Here is a 19,285-nt window from a genome sequence, read left to right as displayed (position 1 = left end):
GCATAAAAGTCGATGATCACTTGCTGGGTGTTGTGTTATCAGCTCATTTCTCAACAAGCAAAACTAGGCCGAACTGCGATTTAGGATTAATGTATGAACGTTCTCACTTACCGACAAATCTGGCGAGCTGGGAAATTTTTGTTGAAAGATTTCCGTGGAGCATTTGTAGATGGAATACATCAAGCATGATACGAAGGTGGCGGGAATTTACTTTTTTTACGTACTCCAGTGCTTTGTCGTAGCTCTTCAGAAAATAATCATCCCGAACCTAACTGATACATCCCAGTATTTTAATGTGATAATTTTTTTATACTAATTCCACGGGATCAGGATAGCCGCAATTCTACTCTCACCTCACGTTGCAGGGCAATGTAATAAAGGTTTCACTTGGGCCGAAGTTAATAATAATGAAACACACGTTTCTATATGTTGTTGGACTCTTCCGCACCAGACTGGAGGCTCTTACCACAGAAAAATTACTGCCTGTGACTCAATGGGAGCTACTTAGAATATACTATGATAGTAGTTAGTAGAACAAAAGGTCAGTGAAAGATAACGCATTTTTTTGTTTGTATTATATAAGCAATATATATATATATATATATATACCTATATAAAGTTCTACAAAATTCGCTTGTGAAACTTCTTTTTGCCTAGAGAAAAGGCTATCCATAACAAAGCGAGTTAATCATTGGCCCCATTCCGAAAGCCCCGCAACATGAGGTAATATGGTTTTGCTTAATTTTGTTGTCTTAAAACAGCAATTTAAATAGGATTACTTTTCATGATCTAAATAATCACATAGAGTTGCGCTTCTTATACAGCAATGTACAATCATACACTAGTTAGCACATATATGTTTCTTAAATGACGGTGCATTAGTTTAAAAAATGTTGGCGTTGAGAGATATTAAAATTTACCTGTGCGCACAAAGGCTCAATAAGGCCCATAATGCCTGCCCCCTGAAGTTTTTCAGCAGCGTAACACAAATTATAAATGTACATGGATTCCATTTCGGACGCTGTAACCCCCTGCTGTGAAACTCCGGCCATAATATGTACCTTTATAGAGTGCACAATACCAACATGGATAAAACATTATTGTCAAATTCTTACTGTATTGTCCACGTGTTTATATGTTTATGTTCCGCTAAAAAATATATATAATAACGATCAATTCGACCAGGAAGGCATAGCAGTAGTTCGATAGATACAGTTTTCGAGTTAATGATTCGTACTGAGAATCACATATAGTGTATAGTAATGGTATACAACAATAGACTTTTAAAATATTCTAATAAATTAACTTGTTAATCACAGAGCAGATAGAACGTTGTCCTAGGCAATCGGAGACAAGCGTAAGTAAGAAAACACTCCTTTTTCGAACACTGATTTCCTCCACTAAGACTCGTACTTAATGTATTTAATTTTAGCTTGACAGAGAACTATTGTCATAGTAGACTTGTAGTGGTACATTCGAATCATATCAGATGCACATTTCTCCCATCCGACTACCCTCTGGAGTAGACTATTTGGAAACCTAATTAAAAACAACACATATTAATATTGGTTTCCGTCAAATGTGTGCATTTTAGAAAATTGGCTTTTTACACATGCTCTACAGTGAAGTGTCTGTGAAAAACTTTCAAGATGTTGTTTTCTTTTACCTTTTTACAGTTGAGGGCCTTTGCGTAGCGGATAGTTAACTCAATAGATTTTTTAAAGTCCTCTTGCCGATTAGGCTGGCATGCAAAGCCAGCATCTCCATGACCCTTCCCTATTAACATTAAATAGACACTACCGTTTTATTTCGCTGACTATTCTATTTTTAGTAGAAGGTAGGTTCTTAGATGCGTATGCGCTTTGATGCTTTCTCGTTTCGCCACAGGTTTACCACATTTGTCCATATCGTTAGTAAAATGATATATTCTATTGGCATCCATTTAGCTGAACGGCAATATTCACTCAGCGATTTCGATGTGTAAAAACACACGTTTCGCATTAGAATCAGACATCCATTGTAAGTTAAAGAGAATGGTTACTGGCTCTGACCCGGTTTTTTTCAGCGTAATTAATCGCCTATCAATCGCGCTATCAATCATAACAGTGTTTATCACGCCATGTTGCTTTGCATAGCTAATTAAAACTTTTCGATATGAGGCGAAAGACAATGACAAGCACCTTGAAATGAGTTGATGAGAACTTGCTCGACACCAGCGCTATATTTTGCCCTTACGAGATCCTCAATATTCGAGTCATAAGGAAATTGGCATTCAACGGCACGGAAGCCCCGTCTACCCGCTTCTTCATATCGATCTGGAAGATTGGTCAGCTCTTTGAACATAAGCGAAATGTTCGGGGCAAACTTCAAACCCATCCTTGTGCCGCGAAACAACGACTCCTAGAAATTAAAAGCAACAAAGCAGGTTAACCAAACACAAGTGATAGATAGATAATATAACAATGACTGTGAAATCAGCTATAAATTAAAAGTTGGCTGAATCGCTTCATTCAATATTAGACATCAGCAGTTAAGGGACAAAAACTAGGTGATGGATAACATTTAAGCGAAAGTATTATACTCATTTCTCTAATATTTCGGGTTGTTTTTTTAATGCACGCTCTTTTTATGGTTAAAAAGGTGACACAAAAAAAAACTATTGACTTTCTAATTGCACTTCCACTGCTTTAGGCATTAACCCAAGTTAGATAGTAATCTAAAGAAAACTATAGCTCAGACCAAGTATTCATATGAAATGTATAGTACCTGTCAAGCAAGTGATGTTCCGTATATAAGTTACAATCTTGGAGGCAAAAAGGATCTTTCGGAACACGCTTCCATATCACGAGTAGGTAATTCACATTACAGCTCTACAAATTCGCGAATGAGAGCAGTGACAAGGCGACATTGGCGAAACAACTGGGAGGGGGGTCTCCGCAGCTCTACCATTTGTCGATATGATAAAATTCTATGGGTGGATCCAACTGGCGATTAAAACGCTGGCTTTTCCTATTATTTGTAGCAAAAACGGTGCTTATCATTGTCTAGCTAGGAGTAACTATGGGTAAGAATATTCGCATTAAAGTCATTTGTCACAGGTATAGCCAAACGTCTTGTGGTGGCTTGTAGCGATACCTCCGTTCTAACAAAAAACTTGTCTAAGCAGGCCGGTAGCAACAGTGCTTATTTGTCAGATGTATTGCAATTATGAGAACTAAATAATACCATGTTAATCCTGTAATGAATCCCCGTAGTGACTAAAATAGCCGCTTTGTAGCGGATAGAACTGACCATCTTGAAAACTATAGAAAAACGAGTACAAACAAAAAATCGAAAACTGCCTTAGATTGTGTTAATTGGGTAACAGAAAAAGAAAACATACGTCATGAAGGAAAGTGTTCAAAAGCACCGTCAAAACACAGGGACGCTTAAAAGTCTCTCTGGTTTTTTAGAAGCCAAATGGGCATAAACATCATTTATGCTTTTAGACACAGTGTGGCGGAACGGCAAAATTGGTGTATTATTATACTAGATAACACGTCCGTCAAAATGAATAATGGACTGACAAAGGACCGAAACAATTATCATCAAAATTTTGTTTGACTAGGTTACCCTATTTGTTACCGCATAGCCTCACTTTTAATAGAAAAACATGCGCCAAATAAACATAAAAAACTCAGCAATACAATTAAAAGAAATAGAGAAAGCAAAACACAACCGAAAAACTCTGTAAATATCACGACCAGAACCGTGTCCCTACACAACTGCAATGGCACGTACCCTTACATTACAGTCTCTTTAGCTGATACTCAACGAGATTGCAAATCGATTGTCACCGAAGCTGAAATACCCTTGTCTAGATATCTTTCTGTTTTCACCTATTAATTTAACATAGTATATCTACAAGCAGATTCATTGTTAAGATAGAAGTTGTTTCCTTATTATGTTTATAATACTGATAATTATAATTTCGTGTCACGAATCGGCTGGCAATAATTCGATATTAAAAAAAAAAACGATTTAAACTACAAATCATTTTACTACTGTACAATAAGTCGAACGTTATAAACTTGCGAGCAATTGCGAGTCAAAAGTACCGATGCTCGTACGGACGAAATTCTTTTTGTGAGCTCTATGAAATGGTAAAAGAATGCGATGACAGGACGTACATTGTCGCTGAATGTTGATGCGTATGACTCCATTGTATGAATTTTGTGCTTTTGACAGTTGCTTGACAGTTCCCCTAAATGAGCGGACACGCAGGATTCGGTGTTTTTCACGAATTTTTTACTACTACGATCGGCTGGATTAGAGGCACATACAGGCACTGTGCTACACTTTATGAAAATATGACGCTCACCATGCTTATCAAGCAACCGTCGGTACAACAGGTATATCTGCCCTTGGTAGAAAGTCAATTGTAAAAAGAATTAGCCTTTTCGTGAAGAAGAACATCGCGCTGTCATCAATCTCGGGCAATTTATCGCGTGATAATGCAATGATGCAAGAATGACATTATTACATGTTTCAGCTCTCCATTTTAATGGAGAGTGGTGCTATATCTCTGACGACGATACTTTTCGATTACTAAATTGGAGTCGTTTCTGTTGGAGTACTTTTATTCACGAAGCGTACGGGAATGTGCATTGTCCGAGATCTGTGACTGCAAATTGACGATGGTGTTACTTATGTAAACAAATAGACGACGAGGCTATTATGGGACACCAGCCGATTTACTAGGTATGGTTAAACAAGTATTGTGTTATTATTAAAGTATTGCAAATTATAATGTTGAAATGTACAAATGTAACTACTGCTTGTACAGCAAGGGCGGAACAATTCAGAAAGATTTTAGATGACTTATTTTGCGTTTCACTCGATTCATTCATTCATTCATTCATTCATTCATTTAACGCGTCCATTCTTGTCCGTTATTAATACGCGGTCTAATACCTATCGCTTATGCATAGTAAATAGCTAGATAAAAATCTCAAAAAAAATTGTTCATATTATAAGAGACAAAGGACTATTTAATATTTGGCCTTACACAAACGAATGTTAGGAGAAGATTCGTGCGAAATCGGAGCTCTGTGGCTCACGTTTAGCTTAATACCTCTGAGTGGTAAAAATAACTATTAACCAAGCGAAGTGGTCATTCTATATTCGAAGGTATTCACTAATTGTATAACAAGTAAGAAAGAAATTTAAATTAAAAAAGCTGGGAAGGCCCTACAGTGATACTTTGAAAGTAGTACTTATCCAGTAGTAATACCAGCTGGAAGTCTTTGTGTGTCCCGCACGACCAACACAGCTTTTTTCAAACGATCATTTGTTGGCAAGCTTGCCTTCGAAAATCCTCTCCGAAGGCGTGTTTGACCCTCTTATAGATTTACTCTTCATATGTATTAAAATGTGTAATATTAATACGTAATTTAAATGTTTGGCTACAATTGTTTTTTGAGTACTATATATTTTCATGTTTAGAAAAATAATAATTTAGATAGGCGGTTGGTATGTCGTCTAGTATTGGTGGTCTTGCTCAGATTTACGGCACATTTAGTTAAAGTGATTTGCTATAGCGCTGGTGGTACACATTCTAAAGTGGTTAGATTTACAGCACAACTAAAGGTGTTTCATTGAGAAGATTGGAAATACAAACGTAAATAAAAGACAAACATCACTACTACGTAATGTAAGGACGCTACCTTTTTAATCAGGGATCCATTGCACTATCACGTTTCGAACGACAATGGTTGTGTTAGGCAACATGGAACTGTCTTGGTACTAGCTTAGTGCTTATGTCTAACACTTAGGGACACGTTATAGTGTAGGTTCGAACCCGGACATTTGACAGCCTCATCATAGAACCTGTCGTATGTAACGATGTCTTACAGTAGTATCGAATCTAAAAAAAAAAAAAAACATTAAGATGGAATAGTGCGTAGCGGAATGAAATTAAACGCAACATTATTATCCGATATTTCAAAAGACACCAATTCTTAAACAAGTGAGCAATCCTACAACGTAGGTAGTCGTAATTTTAATTCATGCGTCCGCAGTAGAACGCGCCGCCTCTTTTCAATAGCGCACAGTTCCCAACAAATAATCGGTTTTAGGCGTAATCTAACGATATGTTAGGAAAGCCAACAGAGATAGGGCAACGCTCATGGATTAGAAACCATTGTAAAACATTATAGCGCTTCTCAAATACACTTATGTCACCGTTCCAAATGATTTGTTGGACCCGTCGATCAGTAGAATCCTGCCGCTATGCAGCGGTAGCGGCACCCTTATGCACCGTAAATCATTCGCACATAACGACACAACCCTCATCAGCGTGCAAGACCCCGCGAATATAGCTTACCAACAACAAAATAATCGCTTGTCCTACGATTTACTTGTTATATCACGACGAGTACAGTAGAAGGCGCACAGAACACACCTGGCCTAAACATCTGTTCTCCAGAATGTAGCATGCTGCTGATGTTTTTTGCATTCCTTTTTTGTACCTGAAGCTTTTTTTTACTAACTCACGTGGTCGGAATATCGGTACATGAGCAATACGATGTAATCCTGTACAGTAATATCTATAGGATCTTATGCTGTTGTTTGCCATAGCTTTATAATATTGTAAAGCTCAATGGAATAGACAATGAGCTGTATTTCAAACTCAATGCAATTGGACATCATGTATAATGTTAGTTGCGTAGTTTTTCGCCAATTCATCATTTATAGATGAATAGTATCTCTGATTGAAAATACCGTTGGTATATAAAGAACAAAAAATATCGAAGTATGTGGACTCTGCACAATTTTGGTGGTGAGAAATTACGCTAGTCATCGCGGCTTCAAAATGCAGGTTTGTAGCCCTCAATCTGCCAGAGTATCTTAATTCAGGCGATGCGGCACTTCGCTCGTTAGATGGCCCCTGTTGGCGTATGATAACTTGCAATAGCATCCTTGAGCGCCTTACTTGGGTATACATACCTACACGCGTACACATTTCTGTGTGAGATTTTGGCATCCCCAAGTCTATTTGATGGGTTTAGTAACCTTAAGGTGTGTTATGTTATTATTAGCAAAAGATAGTAGGAGGCCGATCAGCATGATGTATAAAAAATACTCGATATAATCACCGTTGAGTGTTTATAGGCCTTTGACGGAACTTCACGACAAATTAACAAGTATTCGTGGAGCTCTCTGGGACAAGGAGGATATCGTACGGTTTCGCAGGAGTCGGTTGCCACTACTGCTACTGCGGACAGTTAACAGATCAAACGAGTCAACTCTTAAGCTAGTAAGCAACGAAACAAATATTCGAGATACTCACTGCAACATTATGAGGCAAGCTATAGAAGCCCTATAGAAGAAATAGTGAAACTGCAAAACGTTGCAGCATTCGCGCAGTTTTCACTGTGGGCGTTTGGAGCCGTTAGTAAACTAGTGGTGATCAGAGCGAAGACATCCTCTAGGTAGTTATACAGCATAAAATTGAAAGACAGGCAAAGAAGTATACGCATCTCTATACAGGTAGAAAGCTAATAGTTAAAAACACATTTACAGAGGAGAGAGTTAACAGATTCGCGTGACCTAGTGTGACGCGTCAATCCCTATGGAAAAACCTATAAAGCCGTTGAAGTAGGTTTAACTTCTGCCTCAAACTCAAGCTACGTGACCAAAAAGGCAAAGCGGTGGAACAGGCTATCCTAGAAAGGTTCGAAGGCGGTAAGCCTACTTCTAAGGCGTTTGAGAAACCTTTATGAAAATAGTATTCTTTAAACATACAGTTGATCCAATCTAATCAGCGTCGAATATATTCAATGCCCACTAGGCTATTATGGCTACTATGTACACAGCTAATCAGATGGAACTAGTCGCTGGTATAGCACCCTGGCATATAGCAGACAACAAGCTTCATTAGGAACGACCCTTTGAGTCCGGTGATGTTTACGCCGCTTGCTGTAACTCTACATAGCAGTACACAAAGCCTCCATCATGCCGTAAACATCCGGATGATTTTGATGATTACTGTGCAGTAGCAGGTTTCTTTTCCAACATGCATTGGTTACTTTGTTTACATACGTTAAGTAAATCGGTTGTGTAATTAGTCCATGGCTTATGGAGACCATTACACTCCGACTAAATAAGGACAAGAGGTACCTCTAATAAGACACGAATTTACCTGCAGATTACTATACTGTCATTTGTTGTTGTTATGGGCAGGACGCCATGATGATAAGTGTCCGACGATCATCGTATGAATAACATTATTACCAACATTTCAAAACGCAGAAAGGTAATTTGAATCGGATGATCATTTTTCGAGATACTGTAGTAGTAAAATTGAATTATCATAGCGTATTGAAATAGACCATTAATCATATTGCTCGACATAGTATGTGCGAACAAATAAAGTCGCCATCTCTTAAATTAAGGAAATGGAACAGCAGCAGTGAAAAAGCTGTATATCACTCCTTTGCAGGTAAAACTGCAATATTTGAAAAAAATACTTTTTTTTAATGAAAAAAAAAATGCAGACTCTCACAATTGGCACCTAAAGAGGTAATTTGTTTTTGCTGGAGCTGAAACCTATCACTATTTGATGTCCATTCCAAGCTTTTTGTAAACTTCAAAAGATAGTTTTTTTTTTTTTTCGTTCTCTTCGCTACTTGAAACAATGCTTGGTCATAATAGAAATTATCATGCAAAAGATCTAATAGCGTCATAGTTATCTGGAAAGTACTCGTGCGAGTTTGCTTTTTGTTCGTAATATTTGATCGCTTCAACGTTACACGAAAAGTTTTGGTCCATCATACAGATGAAGCTTAGTTGGAAGGTGTATTGAAAGCCATGGCCATTGGCGTGACAGAAACCTGTTATCCTATCACCGCATGATGGGTGGAGACGCATCAGGTACTGGCCGCTTTACTCTTGCCGTAATGTAGAGCTTAGAATAAGTAGAAAGAACGCATAATGAATACTTCTCGCGACCTCAGTTTCAAATTTTCGCGCCATTTCATGTTGCACCATAAAAACAATGAGAACTGGTGACGTCTCCTGGGGCTTATATAAAAATGCCGCCTTATGAAAGAACTCCACACGGTAAGTGTTATCATTTTTTGTTCAATTCGAACATTGTTGTTTTCGTTTCTAGAGGCTAGTGCAATATCAGCCCGTACTCTCCAAATACTGGCAGAAAATTAAAACCTATCCTATCACTCTGGCAATCCGAACTCTTCTTCTGCGGCCGAGTTTCAAAGCCATTTTAGTCCGGATCCATTATCTGCGAACTGTTTATTCTTTACTAGGTCCTGACTTCGACCTGCTCCAGCACGTTCCCTTGTTCATGCGCGTCCGTATTGCGTGTCCGAAAAAGTGACCGTATCGGAACGATGTCTCTACAAAACGAGCACGCCACGGATGTTCTAATCTACATGTCTAAACAAATAGAAGTTGGTCATGTATTTTCATTGAAAGCGCACTGTAAATTATCGAAATACAAAATACCGCACACTAGAGGTGGAGTTTGCTCCCGTTAAACATGGCGTAGAGACCGATTTTTAGCTAAAACGTTTTTAGTTCTCATAATGTATGAGAATGAAATCGGTCAACAGATTACTTCTAATAAGGCAAGCAACAGCGATGGCTAATCTCTACGCTATCGACGCTCTGCAGTTATTGCAAAAAAGATAAATACATGTATTTCTAAATTGAGCGTCGTGACATCGTAACTCTAGGACTTCACAGAAGTTTGAAGCATTCATTATTAAGTATGAATGTGAACTGTGGAAACGGAAGTCCTTAGAATGTTTAGTAGGACATATCATTGATAGATTTATTTACACTGATGTAACTCAGATGTTTGCCATCATAGCCACTAAATTAAGCAAGCTTCCAATGAATTTGGGTACAGGACTGGTTTATCGGGAACTGAGAATATTTTTGACAATGAAAAACATCATTTAATCTACCTCTTTGTTTGCATTCACATTGTTCTTGTTACCAATCGCATGTCACTTGACCAAAACAGCTTTATCAGTAAAACAGAATCGGCAGCGCACGTAGTTTCCTAATCAGCTAATGCCCTTCTTGCGGAATATATAGCATCATTTCTCCAACTACGAATAGCGGTAATAATAATGGTCTAACTAAATATGGGAATAAATATCAGCGTTTTGATTGAAGCCTATTAAAAGTTTCTAAGTTCACGGAGATTATCGAGATTTGTTAACCTCAATAATAAACAATCGCTATACGATTGCTGGCCTTGTCGACTGGATTATGAGAGAAACTCCGCTCCAAAATCGGGGAGACTCACAAATGCAGATCTTAATTCATGGCTTAACGTATAGCATGCACCTTAGATAGTTACTATTTAGCTTACACATTTTTATGAGTTATAAGACCCTGTTATGGGCTTGATACCGAAAAATAGATACATTTAAGGTACAAAGACCTCTTATATATAAGTGAGCTATACTAATATAGGTTGCACTGTGTTACTATGTGACGCTTGTCACTATAATAATAATAATGTTGTTTTGATTAACGACAGTCGACCAATAGAGAAATAAGGCCATCTCTGGTTTTTAAGCTAAAATTTGGAATTTTCACGAAGAAGTCTTCAACGGTCTCAACTCTGATCTGACATGAGTGCCAGTGGACGATAAACACTACGGCAGTCGTACAAAAGCTACGAATTCTAAAACTATTATACATTAGGGTTATAGGATTAAACGGTATGTTATGAATGCTATAATCGGGATGAGTTTTTAAGTTTACTAAGAGATGAAATTACTTAAAGCTTAACCAAAGTCAATCTTTACGATACATTCAGTATCGTTAAGAAAGGACCCAAGCGATACATGGAAAAAGAATGGCACCACTGAAAATGAATATTCCTTAACTAGGGACAATGCTACGATACTTAATCATATTTCAGGCTATTCTTCATGTTCGGTCTGAGGCGCCACCAACGGGTGAAGTCAGTGGCCAAACAGATGTGCATTGCGACTAGCTCTGGCTTTTAAAGAAATTTAATATATTTTATGTGTATTTCAGTGTTTTGACCCTGGAAGTGAGTATGTGAAACTCTTCCTTTTTATGCACATGCTTGCAGTCATAATTCAGACTGAAGTTTTCTTTCTACGCAGATCTCATTACAATTTCCATATGCCATATGCTGCTAGACTTCGGGACAAGGGCTACAAGTAATTACTAAATAGCGAAAATAATTGTTAACCATTACAAAAATAAGTAGAAGTTGTATTTTGAAATCCAGTCGCCAACTTGAAATAGAACTAATAAATGCATTAATAATAGTTTCATTATACAGACAAGCTTTAATTTTTTTTTCTGAGTACGTTTAAGGTGGCTTTCGAATGTGTTTGCCAAAATAGATATATTCGTAAATTAAAAACAAAGCTATTTGTTGTAACTAGATTCTATAAAAAAAAAATAGGATCTCAACAATTCATGCGGCTTCAATATTTATAGGTAAGATATACTTGTCTCAGCGGTGATTCTACCAAGAAGGATGTTATACCACGGATTTTTGAACTAAACGCGTAATAATATTCTGCGATGCAAATCGTCGTTATATTATCATCATATTATCCTAACTTCATTCAGGTATTTGTGAGAAAACAATACTCGTGAGTAGGTCCGTTTTTTTTTATTGGTAATCTCCGTTAGCGAGCATAGGATTTACAAATGAACAAGTTTTAGATGATAAGTAAGGTGAATTAGGATTTCTCAAATGTAGTTCCAAAGCATCGTTGGATTCATTTTAAATGAAAATAAAATTACTTGATGTCACATTTGTGTACATATAAAAACGAATGCTAAAAACTTTTCAACGGATGCTCTGGAGCTGATTTGAATGTGTGTGGCTCGTATTTCGTTGATATTTCCAGTAGATTGAGAAGTAGCGAATCCATAAAATAAAGAAACATGAAAAAAATAATTAAAATTAAATAAAGAGACACCTTTTACATATATCGATATATATCTGTATATGACTTTGTTTTAGCGTCGAAACAAAAAAAAAATAGTTTGAAATGTTTGTTCCTACAATGGCTATTAGTTTGACAAAAGTATAGTTCCTTACTAATCCGTAATAGCTAATTACAGCCCAGACCAACTCAGGGTTGTGCAAAAATCTTTCCGTTTTCAGCTGTCGTAAGCATCGAAAGGCTTTCCGCATCAAATAGGTGGGTACACATACAAGGACACTGACTAAAGTTCACAAAGTGAGACACAGGCAGAATTGTTTAAGTAAAAGATAAAGTGTTTATGATAATTAATAATGTATAGTCACATCAATACAATATACATATAGTGGCTTGAGAAGCGTGCTCATCGCATCGGAATGGAATACGTTATTGGAATGATTAGTTTTGTCGGAGCAGATCATAGCGAAGATGACCTATCACGCGGATCAGTCAGCAGCGCTCTTCAAGTTCTTCTCCGAATTAGGTTTTCATGCAGTGAACTATGTCATTAGGACTAAGGCGGTAAATTCAGGCAGGCGAAGAGGCTAAGAATTGCGTTAAATAAAGCATTTGTAAATGGTATAGTCAATAAAGTTCTTCGGGATCGCGTCTCCGTTAATCTTGGACTGGTTAATTGTTAAGTGATATAGCTGCCCTTGGTATAGATTTGCACAATATTTTTGGCATAAAGCGCGTTATGGGGATTAAGCCAATTCAAATCGTCTTGGCTATTATGTCATTATTTTTTAGTAATTCGGATGTGTTTACGATATCTATGCTTGTAGCTTGTAGAAAGCATGATAACGCATTTATATATAGAATTATATCTTGTGAGGTACGCGCCGCGAGATGTCTAACACAGCATTGCAAGGGCGCGTCCTATCTTCACCGCACTTACTTCAATCAAAAATTATATGTGAGTTTCTTATGAGCAGGCTTAGCATTGGGAACATGGCTGCACAGGAAGAATCGTGGTCCTCAAGCTACACCGGTGCCGGTGGCGAGGAGTCTATACTGATCCTTTTGACACGTTTGAGAAACAGCTTACTACTGGTAGATAAGGGCAAAGAAGCGACGATTTGAAAGCGAGCAGTCCTCCCATGGACAGAACTCACTGCGGGTACGTGCTGTAGGAAGCCATAACGCAACAAAAGCTTTGGATCGCGTTCACGATTGTCTGAACTAAATGGTATGATCGGCAGAGCTCCAAGCGTTTGGGGTTCATCCAGGGAGGCCAGACCATCTTCTTGTGAGGATGATAGACTTTCCCATTTGGTCGCCACCTCAGTGCAATCACTTCCTGAAGATAGTGTTAACTTGTTTCCGTGAGCTAAATAATTCATTTAGGTCTCAAATTTAATGAGTCAATTGCTAACTAAATAATAAAATTATCTAGTGCCAACATTCGGTTATTCTGGAGCAGTGGTTTTTGATGCATAACTGTTAACTTATATGATCGTGTTGCACTTTTACATATGTAAGATTCATAACTATAATATCACACTTGGTTTCTGAAAATAAGTTGGGATAGAACAAATTTTCAAAACGAGGCATCCCTATTTGAAATTACAGAAAAAAAAAATTTTAAAATTGCAATTACAACAATTCAATACGTTAGTTTCTGTCAACATGAATTGCTACTAGTTTTTCTTTTCGTAAGTTTTACTATACGCATACAAAGGTCTATCACGGATGGACTTTTTTTGTCATCTATAATAACAACTTCCTATCGGGCTCGAAGCAGTGACGGCTTTAACTGATGACAACTACTTAGCGAGAATAAAGGATATCTTGTAACGAGCGTTTCGTTCGAACCCAAAAACACCAACGAGTTCGCAAAGTACTTACGTATCGATTTGGACCACGAAAAATCTCTACGAAACGTTGGGAATCTATCATGTGTCCAAGATAATTCTGTCTTTAATTGATCTTTAATAAAACGCACAAAAGCATAATAAAAAATTTACTATCGATAAATGAATTAGCAAGGGTAGTGCCATCCAACCAATGTACCTGTTTACCTATTTCATTTGACGACCAGCTTAGCGCTGTCGTTAAATAACTAGAAATTATTTCTATGCTACAATAGACTGTCATAACTATCGTGTTATAACGTGTCATAATTACCTCCAATAATGGTCGCAGACGTGGCGAAAATGATGACAAGCAGATGTGCAGATTTCCTGGGAGCAAACCGCATCACTGCTGCTTTCCGAGTGACTTCGTAGAGACGACTCAGGAGCCGAACGAACGCGTCCTGCTTCATTTATAGGGCAACATACTTCATAAAGTCTATGGCATCTGTCACAATCGCTGACGTCGTTTGAGCCAATCTACAAATTCTTGAGAAATTTGGCTGACGATACAGAAGCGACCCAAGGTGGAACGGGATGATACTTTCATATATTTTGAGCCTTAGAATACCACAAACTGCAAAATGTCGAAGCATTTGTTGCTGGGGTTGAAAAACAGGCTGATGAACTGTCTCCTAAGAGGCTGATGCATTGATGTTATTTATCTCACTATTCAATGGGGGCGCGCTTGTGCAGAATACCTCATTTGCTTTTCTCTTCATCATAGTTTTATACTCATTAGTACTATTCATTTCACAAAAAGATTTACTCAGCTTCCTATCAATTGACTATGATGTCCATCATTAGTGATTGGTTGGTTCTACGTTGGGTTACGTATGTCGTGAGTACATGTCGGCACGAAAGAACGTTTGTGTGCTTTTTGATAAATTATGCTAGCAAAATGTACTACTAAAGAGTAGATCATTAGCCAGTTTTTTTTAGGTAATAAGACATTTCATCTAACATTACGATAAATGGAAGGATTACGCAATGGTACCGACCTCAGAGAGACTTGCAAGGCTGACCTCAGCTCTCCTTGAACATGTATCCACTTCGAACATAAACTCCTTAGAAAATTAGGCCACTGAATCGATTTATTATAATATAGCACAAAATTGTCGGCCGACTGAAGTGAATTAATAAGCTAATTGTGACGACCCCATGTTTAGTAGGATTGAATTTGAAATATGTGTATCAGTGTGGGACTCTTAGTTGCGTAAGTAACTTTAGACTACCCGATGATCAGGGCTCCGCACGGAACACCTGCATATATACATATTGTAGTATAATCCACGCTTGAACTGTGTACGGTTCAGCTTGCCTCTTCCTGTTTTATAATGATAGGAGTATTTTTAAACGGCTATTGGCAATTATTGAGACGTATGACGCAATGTCTAATCACCGCAACGAAAATGAATACCTGAGCCACATTTAGCACAATTTAAATATTCAACTTCGTCTTCTCCTGTTTTATGAGATTCAAAATATAGAGCATTTAATGTTACTTTCATCGATGGGAAGGATGTTGTTGCGATTACTGATTGCAGTGAAGTAAATTTTCGTGGGTTTGATGGTTTTGTGACTACGCGATTACGAAAAAGCCTCACGGAAGAATAGCGGACTATAATAACCAGATTCGTAGAACACAAACACAAATCGCGGAAAGAGATTGCAGAGTGTATCCTGTGATATAGCGACATTGTAACCCAAACGTGAAAGATAAAATGTCTCTGATATAAGAAAAAAAAATATGTGCAACGTAGCGAAAAGACAGGACCATCCTACTATAAAAAAACGGATTTGTAACGGTTTTTCAATTTTGTCAGAAGGTAGTGGAGATCGGAATTAATGTATTCAGAAGTACTCTCAGGCGTTATATCGAGATAAGTGATTTTACCTGTCGTAAGCCTCCGAAGGAACTTTGTTCAAACTGTAAACAGTAAAAAAAACTGTCAACATGCGCAAGTTCCCTAAATAACTTTAAGGTTGGGCAGTTAAAAACTGAGAAAGTGTCTATCTTTCGAATAGATTTCAGGTCGCATCGACAGTAAGACTCAACGCATTCAAAGGTGTTTCTGCTAAAGATTCCACGAGTTTCATTAGGTTAAATAGACGAACAAAATCATTTCCTGGTGCAGAAGTCCTGTATTTCGTCAACTAATTTATAGAAAAACGACAGTACAGTGGGGTCAAGACAAAAAACGATAATATATCAGATCAAGACGATTCTTCGGGTGCGAGAATGGTTCCTGCATGGGAAGAGTGTGTTAATGTGTAACAGGTCATAACGGCGTATGGCAAACTGTATCTCTGCAATAGTCACGCTAGTGGTGTTGAGGTTCCATGATGGCCTGGAAATGTACTTTACTTGAATCCTATCGAAAACGTTTAGCATTATGATAGGGGCGAGACGGGGTCGAACAGGCGATTACGAAGGTTTTACAGCTCGAGAATACAATGTTCCGAACGCATATTCAGGAGTTCTCCGGGCGTGACGGAGATGCTACGAAAGTGAATTTGGACGATGTCAAGAAGGTGTATTTGGAGGAGGAGCAAGAGGAGGGGAAACGAAGAGCAAGAGGCGGAAGAGGAGGAATTGTAGAAATGATCACCGCCAGCGATAGGAAGACTAAATGCCTTAGTAGGTGCCTTCCTTCCCACAGCGGTATAAGAAGGCTTCCCTAACGATACTGGTGTCCAATAAACTATCATTAGGAAGATCAGTTATTAAAACAACTGCGTGTATATATTTAGTTCAGGTAATGTGTGCAAATATTTAGCTAAGTAATCTTTGATCAAATTCAACATTATCTGAAATTTCCAGGCGGTGTTTTTTTGATCGTGACCAAACTGTGTATAAAATTTTTCGAGATCTATTGTTTTACGAATGGGTAGTAAATCGTTTCACTTTTTTAGCGAAAGCAAACTGATATTTTTAATGGTTTTCATACTTTGTTTTTCGTCCAAAATCTCACGTCAACCGATTCACGCAATTTGGCAATGTGCGCCGTGTTTCATAGTGCCGCTGAGTTCCTCTATGTGCGGTCAGTGTGTTCGATGCTCGTCAGGGTAAAGCTAGATCTAGACGAGGAAGCGACTGAAGAGCGAGCAAAGAGGGGATATCGATGGCAGATTGACAGCACACTACTTTTTTCCAGGATTTTAGCAGTTGTACTCAGGAGAAGCTCGTGGAGGAAGAGTGCTAAGTACAAATTGCACGTAGGTTAGTTCCCAAAGTAAAAGAAGCAAAGTTTTGACCTATTTTCTTTAGATCCTCAGAGGGACTTTCACGCGGCTGGAGGCTAGCTTCGCATGTAATGCCGTGCTTAGAAGTCGACTTCGACATGTTATTACAACAAACCCTATTCACCGGCACGACTGCCGATTCCGTTCATATGTGATTGTTACGACGATAGAGCCAACCAGCGAAAAAGTAAGGTCATTCATGGTGTCCGATGTAGCTGATTTCACACATACATATAGCTATAGCTCTATTTAGTTTATATCGTAATTGTTGTTTATTGCAGAAACGCTTTACCGCGCGTCAAGCGTAACTGGCTAAACCCATTAAAACTAATGACAACTAGTAAGGGCAAGTGGTTACTGTATTGATTATACTATTTAATTAGCATTTAGGGGCTACAGAATAGGGCTATCTTTATTAGTAGGTTTACCTATTTATGATAATAGCCCACAAATTAAATGACAAAATCTCTGACAGGACTAGCAATGACTGACTGTTGATAAAGGGTTATAGCTTGTGAATTGTCACTTCGACGCAAATACATTATTACCCTTTACTCAATGCAAGGCGGCCCGGTACTTCTAACCCACTAGTTCAATAATTTAATTTTAATTTTATTTTTTAATTCTTAATACGTACTTGTTGGTCTTTAGTTGATGTCCAGAAACTTAGGACATTTGTGCTTTGTTAACGAGTCATTTCGAAACCTTGCATAGCAGCAATTTGAAACGGTGTGAGTATCGAGAGCAGATGTGATACCTATCAAGCAGGACCTATCAAATATGGCTACATTTGGAACTGAATTGTGCATGGGTCAGCATCGGCTCAATGCTAATTCGGCCATGGCTGGTGTCCATGTCCATTGAGATGGTCGTTGATAAACTTTAATAGTAACTGCCGTTTGCAACTATTTCAATACTAGAAATAGCAGCTGTTGAAAGCAATTTGCTTTTGTACATGTCACAAGGTCCAGACTAGAATCTAGGTCTCATCTAGACTAGAACACGGCGTCATCGTTTCGGCCAGTAGATACAGAAGTTGAGTAAAAACATCTTGTTCCCCTTTGTCGCGTCATAGGGCGGTGGTCATCTGCTCGTTTGTTGCTTTTCTGCCAACACGTCTTTCTCGTAAACTTTTCGTCAAATAATTTAGAGATATATATAATTATTTTCTATATGAAGATAAAATAAGACTAGCTCCTTATTTAAATGCACCTTATTTATATCGCTTCCGGACAATGGTATTGCGCGTCGAGCGTATTAGATCAATACACAACGCTATATCGCTATTAGATTTATTCATGTAACCGTTCGCGCATCCGGAGATTATTTGAATACTTTTTTTCCGCTACCCACTAGAACTATTGAGGATCTACAACGGAGAACGCTGAAATCGACGAGTATTTTTATTTGTTTGTTGTGTCAATTTGATGCTCTTTTTGAAGCTATCAGTGGGAATGCACCGTGACAAACTTGTCGAACCAGCAAGGTGGAAGGAAAGGCCTGACCTTAACTCTCTTTGCCCTTCATTTTCATTATTTTCCGCGCTGGCTTTGAAATAAAAGTTCGAATATAGGGGCCATTATGGAATTTACGTTTATGTAAAACATTACGTACAGCGTAAAGAAAAACCTGGGCGTTATTTTGTCAAAATGATTATCCAATGTAAATATGTTATGTGGACGCGTATTCAATAAATATGTGTGTAATGGAACCCATTTGATTCCATTGTTCGTGCAGTACCGCTTAAATGTATCCTCGAAATATACTGGACATATGAGTTGTACCATAAACTGGTTGTAGACAAAAGACTAACTAATGGTTTATTTGTACTCGTTTTGAAAAAGCTGCGTCAGCATCGATGAACCTATCAAAAATAAACAAGTGAGAGCATAGACGGCCAAGCGCCAAATCAAGTTAATGACAGCTAGCTAGCGCACCGCAATAATTACCCACCACCGCTTGGCACTTAGATAAGCGTATGAACAGTAAGCAAATCCAGGGACGGGATCCTGCTACCGAAGGCTCACAGTAAGAAAGATCAAGATCGTTGTCCTTCGCCAAACATTCGATCTTTAAGCCGTTATAGTTTTACTTATCTTCAGTGTGTCACCCAGGTTAGATTTGACGAGGTAATGTAAGCGCTATGACACGGTAAAATTAAAAAGTGCAAAATATCTACAATTTCGTGGTTTG

General features: G+C 38.1%; 2 protein-coding genes and 1 long non-coding RNA gene across 8 annotated transcripts in view; 1 reads left to right on the top strand and 2 right to left on the bottom strand.

The window, feature by feature from the left end:
* Gip (hydroxypyruvate isomerase-like protein Gip) overlaps positions 1-4,588 on the bottom strand; it is a 9,385-nt gene extending 4,797 nt beyond the window's left edge. The window contains exons 1-5 of one of the 3 annotated variants that reach the window (XM_022791959.2): positions 4,170-4,588; positions 2,181-2,400; positions 1,667-1,776; positions 921-1,061; positions 112-268 (exon numbers count right to left, since the gene is read on the bottom strand). In XM_022791959.2, coding sequence (XP_022647694.1) covers positions 112-268; positions 921-1,061; positions 1,667-1,776; positions 2,181-2,400; positions 4,170-4,202 — 661 coding nt within the window. In that variant the 5' untranslated portion in view covers positions 4,203-4,588. Of the gene's footprint in view, positions 1-111; positions 269-920; positions 1,062-1,666; positions 1,777-2,180; positions 2,401-2,766; positions 2,960-4,169 lie in introns of those variants that run through there. The other 2 variants (XM_022791960.2, XM_022791961.2) reach the window with 2 other exon arrangements.
* A 1-nt stretch (position 4,589) lies between these two features.
* Positions 4,590-13,405, top strand: LOC111244659 (uncharacterized). 4 transcript variants are annotated; one of them, XR_015320659.1, is made up of 7 exons: positions 4,607-4,740; positions 8,224-8,296; positions 9,043-9,102; positions 9,309-11,210; positions 11,497-11,631; positions 12,176-12,212; positions 12,929-13,405. It is a non-coding gene; the product is annotated as an uncharacterized LOC111244659 (long non-coding RNA). The 4 variants fall into 4 exon arrangements; XR_015320658.1 differs by lacking the exon at positions 4,607-4,740 and having other exon boundaries at positions 7,308-8,296; XR_015320657.1 differs by lacking the exons at positions 4,607-4,740; positions 8,224-8,296 and having other exon boundaries at positions 8,303-9,102.
* Positions 12,977-17,893, bottom strand: LOC111244657 (uncharacterized). The gene is made up of 2 exons (XM_022791962.2): positions 14,121-17,893; positions 12,977-13,293 (listed from the first exon to the last, which is right to left on the bottom strand). Exons 1-2 carry the CDS (start codon positions 14,257-14,259, stop codon positions 12,977-12,979), a joined length of 456 nt encoding a protein of 151 aa, XP_022647697.1. The 5' UTR covers positions 14,260-17,893.
* Between the last annotated feature and the right edge of the window lie 1,392 nt (positions 17,894-19,285).

Source organism: Varroa destructor, unplaced genomic scaffold (genome assembly GCF_002443255.2).
Source record: "Varroa destructor unplaced genomic scaffold, Vdes_3.0 BEIS01000002.1, whole genome shotgun sequence".
Classification (NCBI taxonomy): Eukaryota; Metazoa; Arthropoda; class Arachnida; order Mesostigmata; family Varroidae; genus Varroa; species Varroa destructor.
The sequence above is the reverse complement of the archived record's forward strand: the minus strand, read 5'-3'. Positions and strand labels throughout refer to the sequence as shown.

What these genes read in the sequence shown, in the direction of transcription:
- LOC111244657 (XM_022791962.2), bottom strand. Translation starts at nt 14,259, where the DNA reads ATGAAGCAGGACGCGTTCGTTCGGCTCCTGAGTCGTCTCTACGAAGTC. An exon ending in GTCTGCGACCATTATTGGAG is followed by an intron (nt 13,294 to 14,120) that starts GTAATTATGACA and finishes CACTATCTTCAG; the next exon opens with GAAGTGATTGCACTGAGGTG.